The sequence below is a fragment of the Leucopleurus acutus genome (genome assembly GCF_964270905.1).
Source record: "Leucopleurus acutus genome assembly, chromosome: 11".
NCBI classification, from domain to species: Eukaryota; Metazoa; Chordata; class Mammalia; order Artiodactyla; family Delphinidae; genus Leucopleurus; species Leucopleurus acutus.
Genome location: NC_139152.1, coordinates 27,366,647 through 27,393,030, shown reverse-complemented (window position 1 = coordinate 27,393,030; position 26,384 = coordinate 27,366,647). Strand labels below are relative to the sequence as shown.

The following is a 26,384-nucleotide window of genomic DNA, read 5'->3' as shown; positions in this document are numbered from 1 at the left end:
AAATCAAGAAGAGGTTTTTTTCCAACATATTGAGGAAACTATGGGAGAAAAGACATTGCTTCTATTCTTATTTCTTCTGTACCTGAATAATAAAGGACTGAATTTCAGCTAATAAGGACACGAATGGAGATAACCCTCATTAAATCAAGTCTAAAAACTGAATATTTCCCTTCAGAGTAATTCCAAACATCAACATGCAAAAGTGGCATATAATTATCACTACTAGGATGGTTTTTGCTGGCATATGTTAATGGTTTTCACAATGGTGAAATCTTTACTTTTCTACCCTGTCCCCTCCCCAATTTTGCGAACAGGTGTACTCACTGAAATAAATTCTATTTCATGTAAGAAAAAACCTTCTTGATTTTAAACTATTTATACTGACACACTATAGCTCTGATTCTTTTACTGCTTCATGCTTAAAAAGCACTGAGACTCTCTTAAAAGTATATGGAAAGTTTCTGGTCTACAGCTAGGAAACACTTCCAAATTACTACCCAAGAAGATTTAATTTATATCATCTCTAATTTTATTTACAAAAACAGATCGGTTTTGATGATAAAAGCCCCAGTGTTTTAAAAATACTATCTAGTAACTCATTCAAGGTATTTATGGAGCATCTCCTACATACCCCAGACTGTTCCAAGAGCTAGGATTAGGAACACAACAGTAAACAAAATATACCAAAAAAGTATATTTCTCATAATTTATTATGTTGATGATCCAGAGTCTCTAGTCATTACAAATATTAAGGGAGGATTGGGCAGAATCTATACCAATCCCATGGCCAACAAAGGAAATGTGTTTCTGAAATAATTTCTATTGCTTTAACTATTGAAAAGTCCCTCCCGCCCACCTTAGGATATCTATGGTTTCCAAGGTTTCCAGTGTCTGGACATACTCTATTATACTTTTAACATTAAGTTCCCTCTCAAAATAGTTACACCCTACACATCAATTTTGTAGCAAGATGTAGCGATGAACCTCGTGGAAAGTGAGGAAACCGTCCCCTTTCCAACAAAAAACATCATTAAAAAAGGAAAGCACCTAAAATCAATATACTAAGTAATCTCTAAAATGCGTTTCTCTGAACTCTAATAAAAAAAAGGCCTATGGTTGATTACTCTTCAACCAAGAAAAGCAGCAGGCAGAAAAAATGAAACTTATACTTCTCTGTCACTTCTAGAAATAACATTTATTTCTTCAATATTTCCGCATATAAAAATGTGTTATATATAAGAAATGCCAACATGAAAGGATCAGAGACCCTTGATGCCCAATTTAGATGGACGACAAAAACCACAGCCTACGCAGAAAAATTGGATACCCCTCCTAACACTCACAAACTCCAAGTACAAGTTGGTTTGGGTTTTTTTTGTTTTTAACTGCTTCGGCGTTCTCGAAACCTGGATTACACTGCAGGAAAACACTCAGGTGCACACAGTAGCGGCCTTCTCGGCCCCGACTCCGCAGTTCCAAAACTGACTCCGCAGCCCCTGAGCAAGGCAACGAGGGAAACAAAACACCCCGCTGCCCTGAAACCAATCAAGAAGGGGCTACCCGCCCCGCAGTGCGGCCCCAAGTGCCCCGCGCGTCCCCCAGGCGCCCTTGGAAGCAGCGGCCCGCGAGCGAAGCCGCGCCCGGTCCCGACGGACTCCAGTTAGGCCCGCCCGCCCGTCCGTCCCGCCCCCGGGACCCGCCGGACCGCCGCGCCGGCTCCGCCCCTCGCCTCCGGGCCGGGCCCTGGACTCCAAGCCCCAGTGGAACGCAGCCCCGGGCGCCCAGGCGCAACAGCGCCCTCCTTCCACAGGCCGCGACGGCCAGTCCGGGAGCAAGCGCTGCCGCAGTCCCGTCCAGGCCCGCGCCCCGGGCTCTGGCCTGGGCGGAAGCCACCCTCGTCTCTCACCTGCGTTCCCACCACCACGATCTGAGGCAACTGGATGATGTCGGCGCCCACCGTGTTGAATACGTCCTGGAGCTTGTTGATTACAGGAATTAGCGCCTCCATAACTCGGAAAATACCGAACCCCCGCCCGGCCGGCCGCGGCAATGAATGGGGCCGCGGCCCAGAGCCCGCCTCCTTCCTCCTCTCCTCCGCCCTCTCCTCGGGAGCCAGCACCCATTGGACTCCGCCCCCCCGCTACCTGCCCCCTCCCGACAGGCCATGCGCCAAGAGGGAGGTGTGGGGAAACAAAAGCTGCCGGGAGTTGTAGTTCTGACGCGGAGGACCTCTGGGACCTACAGCTTCCAGAAGGCTGCGCGGCGCGGGCGAGTGGCCTATGAGGAGAGAGGGGTTCTTGGGGCGAGGAGGCTTCCTTGGCTCCTGTTTAAAGATTAGGGAGCGAAGCCCAGAGAGTCGGAAGAAAGAGGTACATTTATGCCTATCCTCGAGGCAAAACCAGTGTGAAAATTCCGGATATGTGTTAAGTATAACGGAGTCTCTTGGTATCCAGGACGTCATTTCCTGATAAGGACACTTTTTCAAGTAGGGTGGGTTAGAAAGGCTTAAAGAAGAGCTCCATAGCCTCAGACACCCTAGCCACGTACGAAAGGTCTGTAGGCTGATACTAAAAGATGTGAGGTGCTGTTTTGCAACAATGCAAAATCAGCTCAGGTTAGAACACGAGGGTTCTCCAGGATATTTGTTAAAAATATGTATAGAAAGAATCTGAAAGTGTCAGAGTTTTAGAGGGGAAAGGCTGGGCCCTCATTCTCTATATTCTATATAAGTCTTTATTCACTGTGACCTGATTCCTGGCAAAGTGGAGAGCTGATAACTGCCTTACTAGTTGTTTGCTAAGTGTGCTTACTGTTCTATTCCTAAATGTTTTTCTTTTTAGACAGATAGTATCTCTCCTCTACTGTGAACCTCCAAAGGTTTCCTCTCTCAAAATAAAAAAAGGTGACATCTGAGCAAAGATCCAAAGTAAGAGAGGAGAAAGACCCCTTCCCTACTTGATTTTTTTCCATAGTGTGTATCTCCATCTAACATGCTATATACTGAACTTGTTTACTCTCTCTCTCTTCTAGATTATCAGCTCCTAGATGCCAGGGATTTTTTGACTGTTTAATTCACTGATGCATCCCTAGCCCCTGGAAAGGGACAAACAAGATAGTCCCAAACTCAGTACCCTCTGAGCTTACAATGTAACAGAGGATGACACCATTATAGACAAATGGATAAAGTGCTATGACTGGGTTTATTATGGAGTGCTTTTTCTAGTCTGAGAGGGGAGTGAAAGTTCAAGCAAGACTTCCTAGAAGTCACTGGATATAATCTCCGTGAGAGTGAGGACTACCTCCAGTAGTGGAAGTTGTGCCCTGCACAACTTCACTGGGTACCATTAACCTGCACAGCCATACACAGTGGCCCTGGGGAATATGCTTGATTTGTTCAACAGAACACATGATAGACACTCAATAAATACTTTTTTTAAAATTTATTTATTTTATTTATTTATTTTTGACTGTGTTGGGTTTTGTTGCTGTGCACGGGCTTCCTCTAGTTGTGGTGAGCGGGGGCTACTCTTCGTTGCAGTGTGCGGGCTTCTCATTGCGGTGGCTTCTCTTGTTGCGGAGCACGGGTTCTAGGTGTGCGGGCTTCAGTAGTTGTGGCACGTGGGCTCAGTAGTTGTGGCACATGGGCTTAGCTTCTCTGTGGCATGTGAGATCTTCCCAGACCAGGGATTGAATCTGTGTCCCCTGCATTGGCAGGTGGATTCCTAACCACTGAGCCACCAGGGGAGTCCCTCAATAAATACTTTTGAACAAATGATTTAAATGTCATCTAAGCTAAGACCTGAAGGTCCACTAGTGGTGTTTTGGCATCAAGTTTTATGAACATTTCATTCTCTCTAATTCTTTTGTTTGTTTGTTTTAATTTCAGAGACAAAAATGAGACAAGAACTTCAGAACTCCAAAAACAGAAAGCAGACCAAAGAGATTTATTCCAAGTCCTTTTATTTTCTACCAAAGATAATATTATATAACAGTCAGATGTTACCCACTTTGTTTCTCAGCCCTCCATTGCTGGAACTTTTGTTCTCTTCTTTTTCTCTGAGCAGTCTATATTCCTTCCAAGAAGAAAAGGCAGACAAAAGGAGAGGGTGGGTTCACAGTGAAGCTCCATGGGCATAACCAGTAACTGCTTCATAGGGGCAAGGTGCCCTGGGGCAACAACGATGCAACTGCTTTTCCTTTATTTGTGGCACCAAAGGACATAGTCTTTTTTTAATTTGCTAATGGCAACGTTTAAAGAGCAAGCATACATATATTTCAAAAAGCGAAATGTCATGAATTTTGGATGGCATTATATATTTCCATTTAAATTATAAAATATCTGTTGGGATGGAGCATAAAAAGCCTTGTATTAACATGCCTTAGGAACAATAGGGACTGCTTTTTAATTCTCTTTTTTTAGGAGAAGGAAGAATGATCAAATGGCCAGTGCTCAAAAGTCCTCCTGTCACCCCCACCATCACTTAGGTTAAAGCAGGATTGTCCAGTACTTGTCTAGACTCTAGAGCATTGAGTTCATCACTCACAGAGGAAAGAAAAGTGTTTGAGGCTGCAGAAGCAGGAAGCGGCGAGGCCTTGAAGAAGAGTGTCTCTAATTTGATAACTTTTTTTAACATAAGGCAGGACACACTAAGTGCAATGTGTTTCATTGGAAGCAAACAAAGCAAACCTATTTGGATTTTCACATTTTAATTTCAGAACACTCTTGCTTGTGGGAAAGCCACTTAGCCAATTAGTAGGTCTTTCCTCATCTAAAGTAGAATAATGTGTTTTTGAGTGGGTTGCTATGAAATCACGTTAAGCTGTTATCAGATTCTGTCTCCAAAGTCTTTATTTGTTTGGTTGCACTGGGTCTTAGTTGTGGCACGGGGGCTCCTTAGTTGTGGTATGTGAACTCTTAGTTGCGGCATGCATGTGGGGTCTAGTTTTGTGACCAGGGATTGAACCTGAGTCCCCTGCATTGGGAGCACAGAGTCTTATCCACTGTGCCACCAGAGAAATCCCTCCAAAGGCTTTTTAAAAACTTCTTCTCCTTCAGCCATCCCTCCCTCACTTTAGGTTTATGATTTAGGAAAGACAGTTTAGTTTCAAGTCACAGAAATTTAACTCAAACTAACTAATTTAACTCAAAAAGAGGAATTAACTAACTTGTATAACCATAGTGCTGACATGGCCTTGGCCTCAAAAAATAACTGGAACCAGGGGCTCAGTTAGCATCAGAACTCTCTACCTCTTATCTCTGCTTCTCTCTGCATCATCTACCTCATTATCTCAAACCCCTGTATTCTTGTGAATGAGGAGGGTGGGCAGTGGGTGAGGCTGTTGGGAGATCTCACTGAGCAAGCTTCCTCAGGGCAGATGAGGTTGAGGGAATCTGGGGAGGAACTGACACTAAGTTTCCACCCTATTTCCCTGGCATAGGAGTTTCCTATTGTTGTTTTAACAAATTACCACAAACTTCGTGGCTTAAAACAACAAAAATGTATTATCTTACATCTCTGTAGGTCAGAAGTCCAACATGGATCTCACTGGGCTAAAATCATAGTATCATCAGGGTTGCATTCCTTTCTGGAGCCTCTATGGAAGAGTCAATACCCTTGCCCTTTCCAGATTTCAGACCTCTCACATTCCTAGCTCTTGACCCCCTACCGACATCTTCAAAGCTAACAATGTCACATCTCTTTGACCCTGACCCTTCTTCTGGTCATCAAATGTCTCTCTAACCACAGCAAAGATAGGTTCTCTGCTTTTTAAGGACTCATGATTAGATTGTCCCACCTGGATAACCCAGGACAATCTCCCCATAGCAAGGTCTGTACCTTTAGTCCTATCTACAAATCCTATCTTTTGCCATGTAAAATTCACAGGTTCCAGGGATTAGGGTATGGACATGTCTGAGGGGCCATTATTCTGCCTGCCACACCACGTTAAGATGATTGGTCTAGGGATGGACCTGACCCAAATAGGGCCTTTGACCTGACCCAAAGAGGGCCTTCTCTGAGAATTTTTTAACTTGAGTTAGCCAGATAATTTTCTCTCTCTCTGGTTATGGAACTGTAAGTATGTGAGTCACTGACTCCAGAGATCATTTTTCCTACCACTTGGTTTTAGAGAATAAAGTAGAATCCTCATTCAGCATAAAAAAATTCCCCAAATCCAACAATTGTTCCGTACTTCTAAATGTACATATATAGTACATAATCTTAGATTCTAATCTCCATAGTTAATCACTCCCTCTTTTCCTTGTTGCCCTTTTCACACGATATTATTAAACTATTATTTATTGAGTACTTGCTGTATGTGAGGCACTGTGCTAAGCATTTTATGATGTAGAAACTAAGGCTCAAGGGGTTTAAGTAAAGTAGTACATTTACATAGCTAGTATGTGGCAGAGCTGGGATCAAAACAGGCTATTTGGCAAACTCTTAACCTATACACATATGTTTGTTCATTCATTCCCTCATTTATTCAACACATATTCATCAAGTACCATTAGGCATATGGATCTTAGCCAGACACTCTATTTGCTAAAGGGAGGGGGTACTGTGGACATGACAGTAACATGCCTTTCCCCCTTAGCCAACACTGAGCTCACTGAAGGTAGTAGTGGTGTCTTATGTAGCTAGTTATCTCTACAACCTAGTCTGATGCTTGTTACATAGTACCACTCTAGTGGACTTGGAGTTTCCTTTTCTTCCACTTGGAAAAGCTGGAATAGCAAGGATTTAACCAGCTCTGAATAGGTACAATTGCAATTAGGATTTGCAGTCAAACCCAACAAAAACATAATGCAGCTGGCCTGGCATAGGACTCCTCATCATGATAGCTGCCAAGTTACTTTGCTAGGGAGCAGGCTGGCTTTGCTCTAACTTATAAAATCCCTAATGAGAGAGTTTATTTTGAATTAAATTAATAACTGGAAATTATTTTAATAGTTCTTGCAAAATATCATTCAAACTATTTTTAATAGCATAAGCATCCAATATCATTTTATGCCAACATTTTGATCATCAATCGTAGCAAAGCTGCCATCATTAGTGCCGTCAAATCATAGTGGAATGTGCAGATCTAATGTTAATATAAAATACACAACTCTGATGGGGAAGCTTCTTTGTCATATTTTGGAAACTGTCCATATTTTGCAAAGACAATAAGGTAAGCAGCTTTAATCAATTTGCGCTATTCCCCAGGCCTCAAGCTTAAGACAAACTTTGTCAACAAGTGCGGGGAAACTGTCGGCAGATGGCGGAGTCAGGTGGTTCAGAAGCCAGCAGTTGAATCTGGCAAGATACTGACAGCCCGTTAGAGGGCAGTGTGACAACACAATTAATAGTAAAGTCTTGTTTCTTCTTCCTATACTGTTTTCTTCCCTTTACTCCACACCCACACACCAGTGGAACTTAGCCCTTCCTTTAATCCTCCCACCCCCAAAACATGTGGCATATTTTACTAACTGTTTGAGATAATAGAGTGATTTTACATCACAATAATGCCAACAACAAAATAGTACATGTTAGGCATCCCTGTTCTTAAATACTTCACCTACCCTGTCTCTGGGAATTTCTCATTAGCCTCTTTTACATGTGCACTTCAGGTTCCCAAAATGTTGTTTGGCATTCTTAGAAACTCTTCAAACCTCCTTTCTCCTCTGTTTTTCAGGATTCCTTTTCATCTCCCCTATACCAGCTCAGAGCCCACACTTTATGACGAAGAGAAATATAGCTTTTCAGCCCTTGGTTAGCTGCCTTTGCATATCCAAAGGCTCACTGGTACACTGTGGTAAACAGAAGGGACACCTATTCAGGATTTCTTCCTTCAGCAGCCAGGCCTAGGAGAGACTTTGAACATCTCTCCTTTCTAATTCCCAACCAGTCCATCTAACCAGTAGTGGGCAGCATGAGTCATTTTGAGTTTTAAGAACCAGTTTTGGGGCTTCCCTGGTGGCGCAGTGGTTGAGAGTCCGCCTGCTGATGCAGGGGACACGAGTTCGTGCCCTGGTCTGGGAAGATCCCACATGCCGCGGAGCGGCTAGGCCCGTGAGCCGTGACCGCTGAGCCTGCACGTCTGGAGCCTGTGCTCCGCAACAGGAGAGGCCACAACAGTGAGAGGCCCGCGTACCACAAAAAACAACAACAACAAAAAAAAAGAACCAGGTTTCTAGAAATGCTATACAGTTGTGATGGATGATAAGACTTACACATCAATGACACAGCAAAATTAGTGAATAAGGCAGCATATCATAAACTACTAAGTATATTATATATAATATGTATAAAGGTTTATCCAACAGTTGACTTTTTGTTTCTTTCTGATGGCTTTTATTTATTCTCATTCCTCTTCAGTTACTGAATGTTTGACTAAATGGATAAATGTATGTATGAATGAATGAATGAATAAATGTTTTGCATATTAAATATACTTCATCTGGGCTAGTCAGGAACTAAGAAGTGTTGTTTTAGACTTAGTATAACATGAGGGAAGAAGTTCTGAATTAATTATCCTCTTTAAGAAGCTGTGACCTTACTCCCAACTTCAATCTATGAAATAGGAATAGTAACATAACTACTAAGGATGTGACCTACTACCAAAACAAAAGTAAGTTTTTAAGCAGCATTAGCAGTACTAGTAAACTAATGCAAAGGCAGAAAATTATATACATCCAAATCCCTACAGCAGTCTTAAATGTGTGCCTCTGTTCACACCACTGGCAAAAACAAAAGCAAACAGAACAAAAATGAAAACAAAAGAATTAATTACTATATTAAATACTAAAGATAGAAAGGTGATCAAAACACATTCATTGCCATTCCTCAAAACTCCTCAAATCTATTCCCTTCTCATTCTTTCCTCTCAAGAAGAAAATCATCAAGTAACCAGAATTAATATGGAAGTCAGCACATAGGAGATGAACCTAGCCTGGGCTTCCTAGATTAAACGATGAATAGGAGCTGACCTGTCAAAAAGAAGGGAAAGAACTTCCAGACCAGACAGAGGGAGCAGCCTGTGCAAAAGTGAAGAGAAAGGAAAGGACATGAGACATTCTGGATGCTTTAAACAGTTTCGTGTGTCTAAGTATAGGGCATGAGGTCTGTGAGGAAATGGTGAGTGACAAGGCTAATAGCCGGTCAGACCGAGGTGAACTCTTAAGAGTGAGGAGCTAGAGATGTATCCTGAAGGTAATGAAGAAAATCAGAAGAGTGACCAAAGAGAGACATAATCTTATGAATTTTACAAAGATCACCCCCATCCCACTGAGTTGGGATGAAGTAAGGGAGAACAGGAAACCACATAGGGAGTACTGCAGTAATTCAAGTCAGAGATGATCATAATATATCCTAGGGTGGTAATGACGGAGATGGAGACACCTGAACAAATGTAGGATAGATGCACTTGTCCGGAGAACATAAAGAAGAAGAAAAACTACCAAGGGCAGAATGGGCAATAGTATTATTTAAGAGGAGACAGAAGAAGGATGTTAAAGAAGTAAATCATAAAATAGTGACCAAAAAGATAAAAGGAAAAGTAAAAGAGAATAGCTTGTTCAAAATGTATTTCAACCTCTTTCTCGTGGGCTTTTTCTTTAATTTTTTTCTTTTGCTTCAGAAGCTAAAAACTAAAGGCTACATTTCCCAATATATTTGCAACAAAGTGCTCCAGATTAATTTTAGTTCCATAAAACAGATGTATTCACTCACGGCTTAAATTCTGAACTAAATTGTGAGAGGATGGAGTTACACAAGGCATCCATTTTGCTTGTGCAGATCCTGGGAAGCATGACGTGGCTCTGGAGCTGATGGTTCTGATAATGCTTTCCTGATTCTCAGATACTGGCTGAAGTGAAGAGATCCTGAGAGCCAGCTCCTGATTGTGGTACATATATCAGTAACCCTAGGTGTCCCAATTGTTCTGGGAGTAATTCCTGGATGTCTAGACTAGAGCCTGTTTTTCCAGTCATTCTAACAGATTCTTAAGCGTCTAATTCCATGTATTAAGTCTCTTTCTGCATCAATTTGATAGATAAGTGTATTCATTCCCTAGGGCTGTTGTGGCAAAGTACCACAAACTGGTTGCTTTATGACAATAGAAATTTATTGTCTCACAGTTCTGGAAGCTAGAGTCCAAATCAAGATGTCAGCAGGATTGGTCTCTTGTAAGGGTTGTGAGGGAGAATCTGTTCCATGCCTCTCCACTAGCTTTTAGCGACCCGAAGCATTTCTTGTTTTGTGGCAGCATAACTCCAATCTCTGCCTCCATCTTCACATGGCAATCTGCTCCCTGCATGTGTTCTCATCATCTCCCTTCTGTTCATGTCTGTCTCTGTGTCCAAATGTCCTCCTTTTATAAAAGCACCAGCCTTGGGCTTCTCTGGTTTCACAGTGGTTAAGAATCTGCCTGCCAATGCAGGGGACACAGGTTCAAGCCCTAGTCCAGGAAGATCCCACATGCCGTGGAGCAACTAAGCCTGTGCGCCACAACTACTGAGCCTGTGCTTTAGAGCCTGTGAGCCACAGCTACTGAGCCCACATGCCACAACTACTGAATCCTGCACACCTAGAGCCCGTGCTCCGCAACAAGAGAAGCCACTGCAATGAAAAGCCCGTGCACCACAAGGAAGAGTAGCCCCCACTCACTGCAACTAGAGAAAGCCCATGCGCAGCAACAAAGACCCAACGCAGCCAAAAATAAATAAATAAATAAATTTATTTTTTAAAAAGAAAAAGTACCAGTCTTATTGAATTAGGGCTCGCTCTAATGCCCTCATTTTAAGAGGAGACAGAAGAAGGATTTTAACTTGAAGGCATTTTTAACTTAACTACCTCTGTAAACATTCAATTTCCAAATAAAATTATTTTCTGAGGTACTGGTGGAATATCGTTCAATCCATAACAAGGAGTATGACAGAAATATTTGGTATTCTTTAAATGTTCATGTAGTTCTCATAGTTCCCAGCTTCCTTTGCAACTTGGTTGGGGTCACGTGACTAGTTCTGCAATAACTATGAGCAGAGGTGTTGTGTATTTCTTCTGAGCTGGTACCCTGAACATGGAATTCTTGCCTCCAGAACTGTGAGAAAATAAATGTCTGTTGCTCAAGCCAACCAGTCTGTGGTATCTTGTCATAGCAGCTTGAGCTGGTTTCTGGTAAGACCCCTCTTTCTACCTTGCAGATAGCTGTCTTCTTCGTCGTCTTTTTGTGTGTGTGTTTAAGTGTTGATCTTGTTTTAAAAAATATGCAACGTTTCACAAATTTGTGTGTTATCCTTATGCAGGGGCCAGGCTAATCTCTGTATCATTCCAATTTTAGTATATTACTGCCAAAGTGAGCACAATAGCTGTTTTCTCAGTGTGTTCTCACATAGCCTTTCCTCTGTACACATGTGGAAGGAGAGAGCTCTCTGGTGTCCCTTCCTCTTCTTATAAGGATACCAGTCCTATCGGATAAGGGCCCCACAAGTATGACCATTTAACTTTAATCAACTCTTTATAGGCCCTATCTCCAATTACAGTCACACTGGGGGTTAGGGTTTCAATATATGAATTTAGAGGAGGCACAGTTCAACCCATAACAATGTCATTAAATGAATGATATAAAATGTAAAAAAGCTCACTGCAGAACGTACTCTCCAGATGAGAACCACAGTTAATAGCTTCTTTCTGTTCATACTTTTCACTGTCCAGATGCAAACATATAATATAAATTAGATCATACTATACATACAGTTCTATTTTTTCACTTAGAGTGAAAAAGTTCCTTTTATTATAGTTTTTCTTCACTTATTACTGTATTACAGATGTTTTCCATACCAGTGCATAAAAATATCAAAATATTCTTCCCAATGGCTGCATAGTAGTCTCTTATAAGGAATATTATAATTTATTTAACAGTTTTTCTCTTGGTAGATGATAGATCACTTAGAATTTTTTATTATGGACAATGTTGCAGAAAATATCCCTATACATTTGTGTATTCATAATTATGTTAATATTTCTGCAAAGTAGACTCCTAGAAATGAAATTGCTAATTCAAAGGCTATGCATCTTTAAAATCTAAATAGATATTGTGTGCTAGTTTAAGTATGTAGGAGTACCCATTTCCTCATACCCACCCTTGGGTAGTATCAATAATTTTACTTTTGCTAATTTAATCAGGTTAAAAAGGATTAATCTCCAAAATATACAGGCAGCTCATGCAGCTCAATATCAAAAAACCAAACAACCAAAGAAGATGTGGCACATATATACAATGGAATATTACTCAGCCATAAAAAGAAACGAAATTGAGTTATTTGTAGTGAGGTGGATGGACCTAGAGACTGTCATACAGAGTGAAGTGAGTCAGAAAGAGAAAAACAAATACCATATGCTAACACATATATATGGAATCTAAAAAAATAAAATAAAAAGGTTCTGAAGAACCTAGGGGCAGGACAGGAATAAAGATGCAGATGTAGAGAATGGACTTGAGGACACGGGGAGGGGGAAGGGTAAGCTGGGACGAAGTGAGAGAATGGCATTGACATATATACACTACCAAATGTAAAATAGATAGCTATTGGGAAGCAGCCACATAGCACAGGGAGATCATCTCGGTGCTTTGTTTCTACCTAGAGGGGTGGGATAGGGAGGGTGGGAAGGAGACGCAAGAGGGAGGAGATATGGGGATATATGTTTATGTATAGCTGATTCACTTTGTTATAAAGCAAAAACTAACATACCATTGTAAAGCAGTTATACTCCAATAAAGATGTTAAAAAAAAAAACACGGAAATTTCCTGTTCTTTATGTGTTTGATTAAAAATGTATCCAAAAAAGTCTTGATGCCAGTAACACTATCTCCATCCCAGTTGTGACAAAATGTCTCCAGACTTTGCCAAATGTCCCTGGGGAGGGAGGAGAAAGGAGATAAAAAACCAGGTTGAGAACCACTGTTCTGGAGTGTGTGTAGGCAAAGAATAGGAATACACCCTGGCCACCCCCCAATTTCCTTTCTCCTTTACAAATATTTTGCTGCTTTGGAAAGGCTTTTTATGGATACCTTAATTCCTTTCTCTCTTCCAACTGGATAGCTGTTTCTGTTTTCATTCTAGTCACCCCAGGACAGGCTGAAGACATACCCTAGAGACACTTGGTGAAGTCTGCAGCTGAGAGGAGAGCAGGAGGGTGTGAGGTCATGGGAGCAGCCCAGAGACGGAGGTCTCCTCTAGACAGGGCTTGTGGTGTCTGGCCTGAGCACAACACTGAAGACTAATGTTCTTCCCTCAGTTTTGACGGTTACAATGGTTCATAAAAGGGTGGTGGGCAGGTACAGGAAGAAAGGGAAGAATCAGAATCATTTGGGAGAAAATTATACATCCTTGTCCACCTTCCGGCACGTAGAATCAGGCACATCAAAATTGCAGCAAGGTGTGGGATAGGTATGCATGTTTTCAACTCCACACAGAGTAACAGTCAGGTGTTACTTCCTCCCACTCTCTCCTTCCAGTTGAACCACCTGCCTAAGAGGTTTTCTGTGATAGATGAATGGATAAAGAAGATGTGGTACATATATACAATCGAATATTACTCAGCCATAAAAAGGAACGAAATTGGGTCATTTGTTGAGACATGGATGGATCTAGAGACTGCCATACAGAGTGAAGTAAGTCAGAAAGAGAAAAACAAATACTGTATTTTAAATTTTTATTTAAAAATAATTTTATTTAAATTTTATTTAAATTTATTTAAATTTTAAATTTTATTTAAAATGGTACAGATGAACCAGTTTGCAGGGCAGAAATAGAGACACAGATGTAGAGAACAAACGTATGGACACCAAGCGGGGAAAGTAGCCGGGGGGGTGGGGGTGGGGGGGTGATGAATTGGGCGATTGAGATTGACATGTATACACTGATGTGTATAAAATTGATGACTAATAAGAGCCTGTTGTATATATATAAAAAAAGAAGTTTTCTGTGATATTTAACCTATTGAGGTGTAGCCCTCAATAACAAGTTAAAGATTTTTTTGAAGCATTATTCAAACTAGTGAAAAATGATGAAAACACTAATTTGAAAAGATATAGGCACCTCTATGTTCATTGCAACATGATTTATTATAGCCAAAATATGGAAGCAACCTAAGTGCCCACTGATAAATGAATGGGTAAAGAAGGTGTGGTATGATATAGATAATGGAATATTAGTCATATATGCCAGTGCTTAGAGCATGATGTTAAATGAAACTAATAAAACCTCAGACTACAAACAGTGGGTCCCTATTTTATAAACAGATACCTATAATTTGGGGATCAAGAATGAGCTGTGAAGGTCTATACCTTGGATTCAGGGTGGACATATTTGAGGAATTTACTCTGGTGTTTTTAAGGGAAGGAGAATAAGGGGACAGAATTGAGGGGGCAAAGGCAACTGGGAGGACCATAGAGCAGCTGCACTGTTAACTGTTATTTCCAGTAGAGCTGGATTAAGGGGTGGACCAGCAGGGGAGCTGTCCATGTTGCCATTGTAGGGGATGTTAAGGTATCAGTGAGCACTGTTGTGGTGGAAAACAGTGATATGGAGAAAATTGTATTTACCAGAATTCCTTAGGAATTCTGGTAAATACAATCACTTGTCATAGTTCGAAACACCCAGGGGGCACTCTTTAACAACAGTACATGGTCTCTAAGCTGCTTTTAGTGAAACTGGGTCCAGCTGATTTCCATCTTTTTATTTTGTGAATAGTAAGTATTGGGTTGGCCAGAAAGTTTGTTCGGGTTTTCTGTAAGATGTTACGGAAAAACCTGAACGAACTTTTTGGCCAACCCAATATATACAACTCTCTTGCCAAAACTGAAGAACCCAGAATACAGTAGAAGAGTTTGCCAGCTGCCCCCAAAGTCTTATTACTCAGTTCTTCCTTCTCTAAGTAAATGTTAAACAAGCATTTCAGTAGCACTAATTTTAAGAGGCACGAAATTATTACTGTACCTGGGAACCTGTATATCCCATTGGTCCCTCATCCCTGGCCTCCTTCAGAGCTCATAAAGATCAGGATTATTGGCAGAAACTGGAAGAATTTTTCTTTGTTGTAAGCTGGTTGTTATGTTGGCCAAGGAAACTTTTGAATTCTAAGATCTAAGCAGCCTATGTTGTATAATTGGGGCTCAGGTGACAAATAGTGATGCAAAATGCAGGAGCTCGGGATGCTGTCTTCTGTGTGGAGCCAAGCTTAACTGCCAGATAATACCCTGCAGCTAAGAGGAAGTTTGAATCTGCCGTGCTGCCGCCACGACTAGTAAATGATGGCAGGTGGTGAATGTCAGTAGCTCCTTAATAATGTCATGTTTCTTCTTAACTTCTAAATATATTTTTTAGGCTTCAGAAAAAAATGAAAAATACAGAGCAGAAAAGTTAGGAAAAAAATCACCCAGGATTCCATTTTATTTTTAAATTTCAGACATTGATCTTTGCTTTGGCTGCTTGAAGTCTGATTTTCTGCTCTAATCTCATACTGGTTTCATGGTTTTCTTGCTTTGGGTTCTGAATTGTGAAATGTATAACTTGTTCTATTGCACCTTTTCTATTGTTGCTTGAAAACAGTAGCTCAGGTCCTCTGTGGAATTTAGGACTTTTAAAATAAATGAAGGTCTTCCCTGGTGGTGCAGTGATTAAGAATCCACCTGCCAATGAAGGGGACATGGGATCGAGCTCTGGTCCGGGAAGATCCCACATGCCGTGGAGCAACTAAGCCTGTGCACCACAACTACTGAGCCTGTGCTCTAGAGCCCGCAAGCTACAACTACTGAGTCCCGCGCACCTAGAGCCCATGCTCTGCAACAAGAGAAGCCACTGCAAAGAGAAGCTCGCGTACCGCAATGAAGAGTAGACCGCGCTCACCGCAACTAGAGAAAGACACAAAACAGCCAAAAATAAATTTAAAATATATAAATTAAAAAATAATAATAATAAAATAAATGAAAATACATTAATGAAGGTCACTGATGCAGCCCTTGGTCTCTCTGTGAGAACACCAAATGCATGAAGGAGCTCTAGAAGTTGGAAAGGTGAGAGATTTTATCAGCTTGTTATCTCTTTTATTCTCACATGATTTTTTCCTACTCGAATTCCATTAGCATTTCTTGGATCTCTTAAATAAACCAATCATTAATAAATATCAAAACAACAAGGAACAATCATAATTCCTTTAATAAGTTTGAAACAATGTGTAACTTTATAACGTTTTAGATATTGATTTGTTCAAATTTCCACTCTGATTAAAATAGGATGCTTCTCCTGTTTTTATTTCATTTTATAAATCTTACATTAGGTTGAATCACAGATGACAAGTGTGGGATGGGTCAGAAATTTTCCTCGTGAATGTTGACATACACATATTTTGTGACAGTATGGTTAATATATTTAAAAATATCCAGAGTATTTTGTTTACAAAGAACATATCTTCCGATTAGAGGAATGACAAAATATGGGGATAGAATTATTTGTATGCTAAGAGAAATTTTAAAAGAAATTTAAAAGGAAACCTACTGTCAGCATATTCAAAGTAATCCTAGACCTTAAATATTGACACAATAAGCAACTAGCGTATATACCCTGATACCAAAACCAGACAAAGATGTCACAAAAAAAGAACACTACAGGCCAATATCACTGATGAACACAGATGCAAAAATCCTCAACAAAATACTAGCAAACAGAATCCAACAGCACATTAAAAGGATCACGTGGGTTTATTCCAGGAATGCAAGGATTCTTCAATATATGCAAATCAATCAATGTGATACACCACATTAACAAATTGAAGGATAAAAACCAAATGATAATCTCAATAGATGCAGAAAAAGCTTTTTACACTCATTTATGATAAAAACCCTCTAGAAAGTAGGCATAGAGGGAACTTACCTCAACATAATAAAGGCCATATACGACAAACCCACAGCCAATGTCATTCTCAATAGTGAAAAACTGAAACCATTTCCACTAAGATCAGGAACAAAACAAGGTTGCCCACCCTTACCACTATTATTCAACATAGTTTTGGAAGTTTTAGCCTCAGCAATCAGAGAAGAAAAAGAAATAAAAGGAATCTAAATAGGAAAAGAAGTAAAACTGTCACTGTTTGCAGATGACGTGATACTGTATATAGAGAATCCTAAAGATGCTACCAGAAAACTACTAGAGCTAATCAGTGAATTTGGTAGAGTAGCAGGATACAAAATTAATGCACAGAAATATCTTGCATTCCTATACACTAATGATGAAAAATCTGAAAGAGAAATTAAGGAAACACTTCCATTTACCATTGCAACAAAAAGAATAAAATACCTAGGAATAAACCTACCTAAGGAGACAAAAGACCTGTATGCAGAAAACTATAAGACACTGATGAAAACATCAAAGATGATACAAACAGATGGAGAGATATACCACGTTCTTGGATTGCAATAATCAACACTGTGGAAATGACTATACTACCCAAAGCAATCTACAGATTCATTGCAATCCCTATCAAATTACCAACGGCATTTTTCACAGAACTAGAACGAAAAATTTCACAATTTGTATGGAAACTCAAAAGACCCCGAATAGCCAAAGCAATCTTGAGAAAGAAAGATGGAGCTGGAGGAATCAGGCTCCCTGACTTCAGACTATATTACAAAGCTACAGTAATCAAGACAGTATGGTACTGGCATAGGAACAGAAATATAGATGAAGGGAAGAAGGGAGAAAGCCCAGAGATAAACCCAGGCACATATGGTCACCTTATCTTTGATAAAGGAGGCAAAAATATACAATGGAGAAAAGACAGCCTCTTCAATAAGCGGTGCTGGGAAAACTGGACAACTACATGTAACAGAATGAAATTAGAACACTCCCTAACACCATACACAAAAATAAAATCAAAATGGATTAAAGACCTAAATGAAAGGCTAGACACTATAAAACTCTTATTGGAAAACATAGGCAAAACACTCTGTGACATAAATCACAGCAAGATCCTTTATGACCCACCTCCTAGAGAAATGGAAATAGAAACAAAAATAAACAAATGGGACCTTATGAAACTTAAAAGCTTCTGCACAGCAAAGGAAACCATAAACAAGACAAAAAGACAACCCTCAGAATGGGAGAAAATAAATGAAGCAACTGACAAAGGATTAATCTCCAAAATACAAAAGAAGCTCATGCAGCTCAATGTCAAAAGAACAAAAAACCCAATCCAAAAATGGGCAAAAGACCTAAATAGACATTTCTCCAAAGAAGATATACAGACTGCCAACAAACACATGAAAGGATGTTCAACATCACTAATCGTTAGAGAAATGCAAATCAAAACTACAATGAGGTATCACCTCACACCAGTCAGAATGGTTGTCATCAAAAAATCTACAAACAGTAAATGCTGGAGAGGGTGTGGAGAAGAGGAAACCCTCTCGCACTATTGGTGGGAATGTAAATTGATATAGCCACTAGGGAGAACAGTATGGAGGTTCCTTAAAAAACTAAAAATAGAACTACCATACGACCCAGCAATCCCACTACTGGGCATATACCCCACGAAAACCATAATTCAAAAAGAGACATATACCACAATGTTCACTGCAGCTCTATTTACAATAGCCAGGACATGGAAGCAACCTAAGTGTCCATCCACAGATGAATGGATAAAGAAGATGTGGCACATACATACAATGGAATATTACTCAGCCATAAAAAGAAACAAAATTGAGTTATTTGTAGTGAGGTGGGTGGGCCTAGAGTCTGTCATACAGACTGAAGTAAGTAAGAAAGAGAAAAACAAATACTGTATGCTAACACATATATATGGAATCTAAAAAAAAAAAAAAAAAAAACGGTTCTAAGGAACCTAGGGGCAGGACAGGAATAAAACCTGGGACGAAGTGAGATGGTGGCATTGACATAGCTAGTGGGAAGCAGCCTCATAGCACAGGGAGATCAGCTCCGTGCTTTGTGACTACCTTGAGGGGTGGGATAAAGAGGGTTGGAGGGAGACATATGAGGGAGGGGATATGGGGATATATGTATACGTATAGCTGATTCACTTTGTTATACAACAGAAACTAACACACCATTGTAAAGCAATTATACTCCAATAAAGATGTTAAAAATAAATAAATAAATAAATGCTGTAGTGCTTTACAATTTTCAAAAAAAGAAAGAAACCTACTGTCAGTATATTCAAAGTAATCATAGACCTTAAATATTGATACAATAAGCAACCAGCATATAAGAAACACTCAATATTTATTTATTTATTTATTTAAATGGTGGGAGTATGGCTTATTAAGCTGTTCCTTAGTAAAGGCACTGGGGCTTGCCCATGGTGCTCTTAATGTACAAAGCCTGGATGTTCCGCCAAATTTTTCTTGAGCAATGACACCAGGAAGTTGACAACTAAGTGGATGCTGTACACAAGCTCATATGTCATCTTCACGTGGCCAACAGCCACTGCCAGACACAGCACCTCCTTCATCTGGAGCTTGATCATGGACTTCATCAACTTTGACCACCATGTTCTCATTGTGGGTCAGCAAGGAAAGGAACTTGCCAGCCTTATTCAGGCCTGGGCCCAGTATTCGTGGTATCTGCTCGATCAGAGACTCTGAAGCCAAAGAGGCATTGTACTTCTTGGCCAGCTTCTTGACCAGTTTCTTATACTTGTTGAGTTTCTTCAGCGCCTCGATGTCCATGCGGGGGATATCCACAGCCTTGGCCTCATCACAATACTGCTGGTCCCGCAGAACACATACGGAGAACTTGGGGCAGGGAGTGGACTTAAGCCTGACAGTGCCTGAGAAGCGTTCCTCTTACTGAGAGTCACAGTTCTTCAGGCTGATTTGAAGGGCCACTGGCTCCAAAACCTTCCGGCGCTTGCACTGGTTCCCGTACAGGACTTCCAGCACCGCCTCGTAGAGGGTGTCGTGGGAGACTTTGCTGCTCATGGTGCCTTGTGCCACGATAACCGGAAAAGAGCAACACTCAATATTTAAATGTTGAATGAGTGAATGACTCAAGACAAACTATTTCTTTATACTATTGTTTTTTCCTGGGACAATTTAAGTTGCTTTTCTTTATATATTTTTATGAAATAATTTTTATTTGTATGAAGAGAGATGAAGTAAAGGAAAGTTGCAATTGGCTTACAAAACATCTCAGGAAAATAGCTGGGTTAAACTCCATAAAAACATTAAAAAATTTTATTTGAAATACCTGTACATGTTATGTGGGTTTTGTTTGTTTTGTTTTTCTCGGCCACGCTGAGCGGCATGCGGGAATCTTAGTTCCCCCACCAGGGATGGAACCAGTGCCCATTTCATTGGGAGCACAGATGTACATGTAGACCTAAACAAAAGTTAGAAATATATTACAAAAACTCTAGTTTACCCTTGTCTAGTTTCTCTATTAACATTTTACTTCATTAGCTTAATTATTCTCTCTCTCTCTTTCATCTCTGAACCATTTGACAGTAAATTGCAGACATGATGCATTTTTACCCTGAAATACTTGAATATTTTCAAGAACAAGGATATTCTCTTACATAACTACATTGCAACGTGCTGAAACAAGAAACTTAACAGATATAATGTGATGATCTAATCCAGATGTTATTAATTTCTCACCAATGGCCTCAATAAAAACTTTATAGTAGAAAAAAATATTCTGGCCTAGGTTCAATCCAGGATTACATACACATTGCATTTAGCTGTAATGTCTCTTTAGTCATTTATTCTGGAAAAGTTCCTCAGTCTGTCTTTGTATTTCATGACCTTAACATTTTTGAAGAATATAGACCAAGTATTCCGTAGAATATTTCTCAGTTTGGGTTTGTCTGTTATTTCCTCATGATTAGGTTGAGGTTCTGCACTTTTGGCAGGATTACCACAGAAGCGATGCTGTGTCCTTAGTGCTTCAGATCAAGAGGCCCATGATACCAGTTTGTCCTTACTGATGATATTAACTTGGTTAAGGTGCTGTCCACCAAGTTTTTCCATTGTAAAGTTTTTTTTTTCCCTTCTGTAATTAATAAGAATTTTGTGGGTACAACTTTGAGACTATGTAGATATACTTGTCTTCAAGAATTTGTTACCCGTTAGTTATAGTATCCATTGATGATTCTTACCTGAATTATTACAGTGTTTTGTCAAATGCTATTTTTTTAACTTTATTATTCCTTCTACATTTACTTGTTTGCATTCTATTATAGGGAAGAGTTTTTCTTTTTACATTTTTATTTACTTGTTGATTGACTGATTGACTGATTTTTGGCCACCCCATGCCGCATGTGGGATCTCAGTTCCCCAACCTGGGATCGAAGCCATGGCCTCTGCAGTGGAAGCACGGAGTCCTAACCACTGGACTGTCAGGAAATTCCAGGGAAGAGTTTTTCATTTTTCCTCATTCATTCATTCATTATCAGTTTGAATCCATGTGTTCCTATTTTATTCAATGGATTTTAATCAATTACCATCGTTCCTTCCCCTTCCCCCTCCCACTTCAATGACATGTTCAACTGTCCCAGATTTTGCCAGCTGGAGCCTCTTCAAGCTGACTCCTGGGTCTTTTGACATGTCCCCATCATTCTTTGGGTACTTTTTCACTTTCTGGCATTCTAGAGCTAGAGCAGAGAAAATTCAGTTTTCTCTGCTCTAGCTCTAGAATCAGCTAGTTTTTCAGGGAGTTCTGGTTCCTTTTAGTGGAAATGGTATTTAGAAACCAACATAGGTATGCTCATTGCTACAGGGTTGTTATTGCTTCTAGACCCTCACAGCAGTCAGCTAGGAAATATATGCTCATGAACACACACAAACACACACACATACACATATGTCTATAAATGTATTATAACTATCTATACCCAGTTAGCTAGCTAACTTTATAAAATCATGTGTTCATACTGATACCTGTAATTCTAGTCCAACAACACAGAATTTAGTATCACGTTCCTCCTTTTCCATATTGAAACTGCCTTCTCTGACACTGAGAAATTTGGCTCCCATTATGCTCAACCTATTATTTGCTCAGTTGAACTCAGTAAAAGTAATGTTAGAAATGCTAAGTCATACCACTGGGTAAAACAAACCAATGACCTAGAATTCAGTATTTATAATTCGATTTGCCTTTAGTTTAAGCATGTATAGTCAACATACTGTGTTCAAAAGTGTGTATTAGTTCTAATTTTTATCTTCAGAGTGGTTATGTTATTCATTTGCTATTATTTGACATATGTTCATTTGTATTTATATTCCATTTCAGATTTTTTTTTTTCTTTTTTTTTGCAGTACGCGGGCCTCTCACTGCTGTGGCCTCTCCCGTTGCGGAGCACAGGCTCCGGACGCGCAGGCTCAGCGGCCATGGCTCATGGGCCCAGCCGTTCCGCGGCATGCGGGATCTTCCCGGACTGGGGCACGAACCCATGTCCCCTGCATCGGCAGGCGGACTGTCAACCACTGCGCCACCAGGGAAACCCCCATTTCAGATTTTTTCATCATTTTTTATTATGTGTGTTTGTGTATATATAACACTAAGATGGCTCAAAAGTCAAAACTCAACAAAAAAGGTATACTCAGAAAAGTATCAAGATTTTTTAGCAAATATTTTTTCTTTATTGAGCGTTCCTTCTATATTTACAACTGTGAGCCTGAACCCTTTGGTTCATTCTCCCTGTAGTCTGTGCCTGCCTGCCTTCCACTCCCAAAGCACACACACAGACATACATATACACATACTGATGGAACAGATATTGAAAAACTACAAGATGATCTTTAGGATGAGGTATGTTTCTTCCACCTTTGGACATGATTCTATATAGAAACAATATACTTAATTTTGTTCAGTGTATGACAACCATATACGTAAGTGATCTAAAAATATTTTTTCTTGTGAAAACACCATAATGGACTACATGGTCCAATCTCACTGTATAAAAGCAGAGTTTCCTTTATTAAGACAAAGCAACCTGGATTTGTTTTTACTTAAATACAAGACCAAAACAACACATGAATCATTTCCTCTATAAGAGAGTGACTCCACACTGGGAGCTCATTATCCAAACCCTGTGTCAGGTCCACTCTGCCAGCCCCACTTCCTCAGGACATGTATCTTTCATCACCTCTGGCTCCTCTGGAACAGTAACCAGCTGCCTCTAATTGCCTCACAGACCAGGTGTGGTGGTGGTAGTGGTGGTGAGAGTGGGCTGAGACATTATTTAAAAAGCAAGAATCCGTCGTGCGAAGGTTAACTAAGATTTTCACCATTGTATTTTGAAGTCCTTGACTATGTTTTAAACACTATCAGGAATCTAGCTTTGTTATTAAAACAATTTAGCTATATAAAATGTTGATTTCTTTTCCTCTCAGCCTCTATTCCAAAGGTCTATACCCATAACAATTTGATGTTTTGGAAGAACAGTTCTGTTCATTTTTGTAATTTTATATAACCTAGCTTTTGTGCAGCATGCGGGATCTTAGTTCCCCGACCAGGGATGGAACCTGTGGCCCCTGCAGTGGGAGAGCAGAGTCTTAACCACTGGACTGCCTGGAAAGTCCCACCACGTAAGTATTTACTGAGTGCCTACAATGTGCCAAGCAACCCCAAGTACTGAGGATTGGGGACATCAGTGGTCAAAACAGATAAAAATCCTTACCTTTATGGAGCTTATGTTCTAGCAGGTGTAGACAGACAATAAAAAATAAACAGCTAATTATCTAATTTGTAACAAGATGTTAAGAGCTACGGGAAAAAAACAGATCAGATTAGGGCAGCATGGGGTGCTGTTGCAGCAGAGGCAGTTAAATGAGGTGGTGGTGAGATCCGAGCAGGCTTTAACTTGCAAAAGCTGTTCATTACGCAGACATCTGGGGAAGGAGCACTGCAGGAAGAAGGAACAGTGTCTGTGATGTAAGGCTGAAGTGTACTTGGGTTGCTTCAGTAAAAGCAAAATGTATGGTACGGGGTGGGAGAGTCGGGGGCGGCAGAGACATAGAACCATGTGAGGGCAAAGGACTTTGGCTTTTATTCTGAGTGAAATGGGAGCCCCTGGAGGGACTGGGGTAAAGAAGCAACATAATTTTTTTTTTTTTTTTGTCGGTACGCGGGCCTCTCACTGTTGTGGCCTCTTCCGTTGCGGAGCACAGGCTCCGGACGCGCAGGCTCAGCGGCCATGGCTCACGGGCCCAGCCGCTCCGCGGCATGCGGGATCCTCCCTGATCGACAGGTGGACTCTCAACCACTGCGCCACCAGAGAAGCCCGAAGCAACATAATTTGATTTGTGTTTTAACAGACTCCCTGGCTGCCTATTTAACAATGGAAGGGTGGAGAGAGGACTGGAAGACTTGAGACTAATTAGAAAGCTACTGAAATAATGTAGCAAGAGATGATGATGGTTTAGGCCAGAATGGTAGATAGCGGTGGAACTGGTGAAAGAGAATCTGAGTCTAGGTATATTCTGAAGGTGAGCTAATATAAATTCCTGATGTACTGGCTGTGTAGTCTCAGAAAAAGAGGAGTCAAAGATGAAAGCTTTTGGCCTAAGCAACTTGAAAAGCAGAGCTGCAATTAACCGAGATGGAGAAAATTATGGATAGAGTAGGTTTTATGGGGAAAGATCAGTTGTTCGGCCTGACTGGAGTACATTCAGGAAAGGATGGGAAAAGAGGAATTGGAAACAGATATAGAAAACTCAACTATTGCTCCAAAAGGGAGGGGAATATGGCAGCTGGCAGGGGAAGTAAAGTGAAGAGGTTTATTTAGGTTGGGAAAAATTATAACAGATGTGTTTGCTGATAGGCATATTCAGTTAAGAGGGAAAACTGATAACGTATAAGAAAAGGATAATGGCCGGAGCAGCATCCTTGAGAAGGTGCGTGGGGGTAGGATATGGCACTCAAGTAGAGACCAGATTTAAGCAAGAACATGGATGGGCAGGAAGATAGACTACGTGGAACCTGTGCTGGTAGATGGGTAGATTCGGTTGTGGGAGGCTGTGGAAGTTCCCTGACAATTTAATTTTCTGAGTAAAGTAGGGAAGAAGGTCATCAGCTGGGTGGAGGATGAGGGAGAAGGTGATGGAGGTTTGAGGAGAAAGGAGGTGTGAAATGGTAATCTAGTAATGAATTTAAAATGAGACCCATCAGTATAGCTGTTCATTTTGTTCAGCTGCATGGCTGTAGGCATGGAGAAGACAGAGTTGAGTCAACCAGGTTTTGGTTTTGCCAAACAAGTAAGACAAAGCTAGAGAGTGAACTGAATGCAAAGGAGTGACTGTAATGACTGAACTGTAAGGGAGGGTTAAGGGAGGAAGAGAGGACATCAAGAGCTGAGTGACAAATTACTTAACCTCTCTAAACCTGCTTACTTATATGAAAATGTTAAGAGTGCTGTTGTGAGGCTTACGTGGGATAATGTGTTTATAGAATGCTTAACATAGGACCAAGCACTGAGTAAATATGCAATCAGTTTCTCAAGTGAGGTTTCCCATCAGGATCACCTGGGGAATTTTTGAAAATACTCATGCCCACAGCCCAACCCCCACAAATAGAATTTCTGAGGGTGAGGCCGGAGCATGGCTTGGTTTAACTACTCCCTAGGTGATTCTAATGTATAGTCAGGGTGGCAAACTTCCCTGTTAACTAAATGATCTCTATTAATAATACTAACAATCACTTACTGAATGTCTCCTATGGGCCAGGCAATATACTATAGTATTATCTCATTTAAGGGCCACAACTTTTCAAGGAGGAGTTCGTGCCTGAAGTGACAAACAGTAAGTGACAGAGCCAGGGATTTCTAGCCAGTTGTCTATGACTAAGTCCCTTCCGCTATAAGCTTGCTACTCCAAGAACGGTTTGAGGAGCATCAACACCACCAGAGACCTTGTTAACAACAAATGCCTCATCACTGACCTTGCTAAATCAGAATCTGCATTTGAGTAAGATCTTCAGGTGATTTCTATGTATATTAAAGTTTGAGAAGCTCTGAAATAGGCCACACTGGCTCTCTCCGCCACAATTTCCATTCTGGTGTAAGGTGGACGCAAACAAGTCATATCGATGGACCAAGGGCAACAGCTGATGCCAACTGCTTGTAAGTATCAATAAATAGTTCTTCAAGGCCTGAAAAAGGTAATAAATGTCTAAAAAGGATTATCTCTGGAAATATTTTACTTATGAAATAATGCTGAATAATATTATTCTTGAAATATTTACACAGGTTTTGGTGGGATTGGAGGTGGAAAGGAACATCAGTACCTTAAGGAGTAACTTTTTTCTGAATCAACCAAAATTTCTGACAACCAAAATCATTGTGAACTGAACATATATAATCCTAGCTCAAATAACAGCTAAGTCTTTC

At 40.5% G+C, this 26,384-nt stretch overlaps 1 protein-coding gene and 1 pseudogene across 5 annotated transcripts in view; both read right to left on the bottom strand.

Annotated features, from left to right (window-relative positions):
* DNM1L (dynamin 1 like) overlaps nt 1-2,049 on the bottom strand; it is a 61,269-nt gene extending 59,220 nt beyond the window's left edge. For all 4 annotated transcript variants that reach the window (XM_082851101.1, XM_082851102.1, XM_082851100.1 and 1 more), the window contains exon 1: nt 1,907-2,049. In XM_082851101.1, coding sequence (XP_082707227.1) covers nt 1,907-2,008 — 102 coding nt within the window. In that variant the 5' untranslated portion in view covers nt 2,009-2,049. The remainder of the gene's footprint in view (nt 1-1,906) is intronic.
* A 17,281-nt stretch (nt 2,050-19,330) lies between these two features.
* LOC309968483 (large ribosomal subunit protein uL1-like) lies at nt 19,331-19,977 on the bottom strand (annotated as a pseudogene). Its single transcript has one exon. The product of its transcript is annotated as a large ribosomal subunit protein uL1-like (transcript).
* Nucleotides 19,978-26,384: the final 6,407 nt, after the last annotated feature.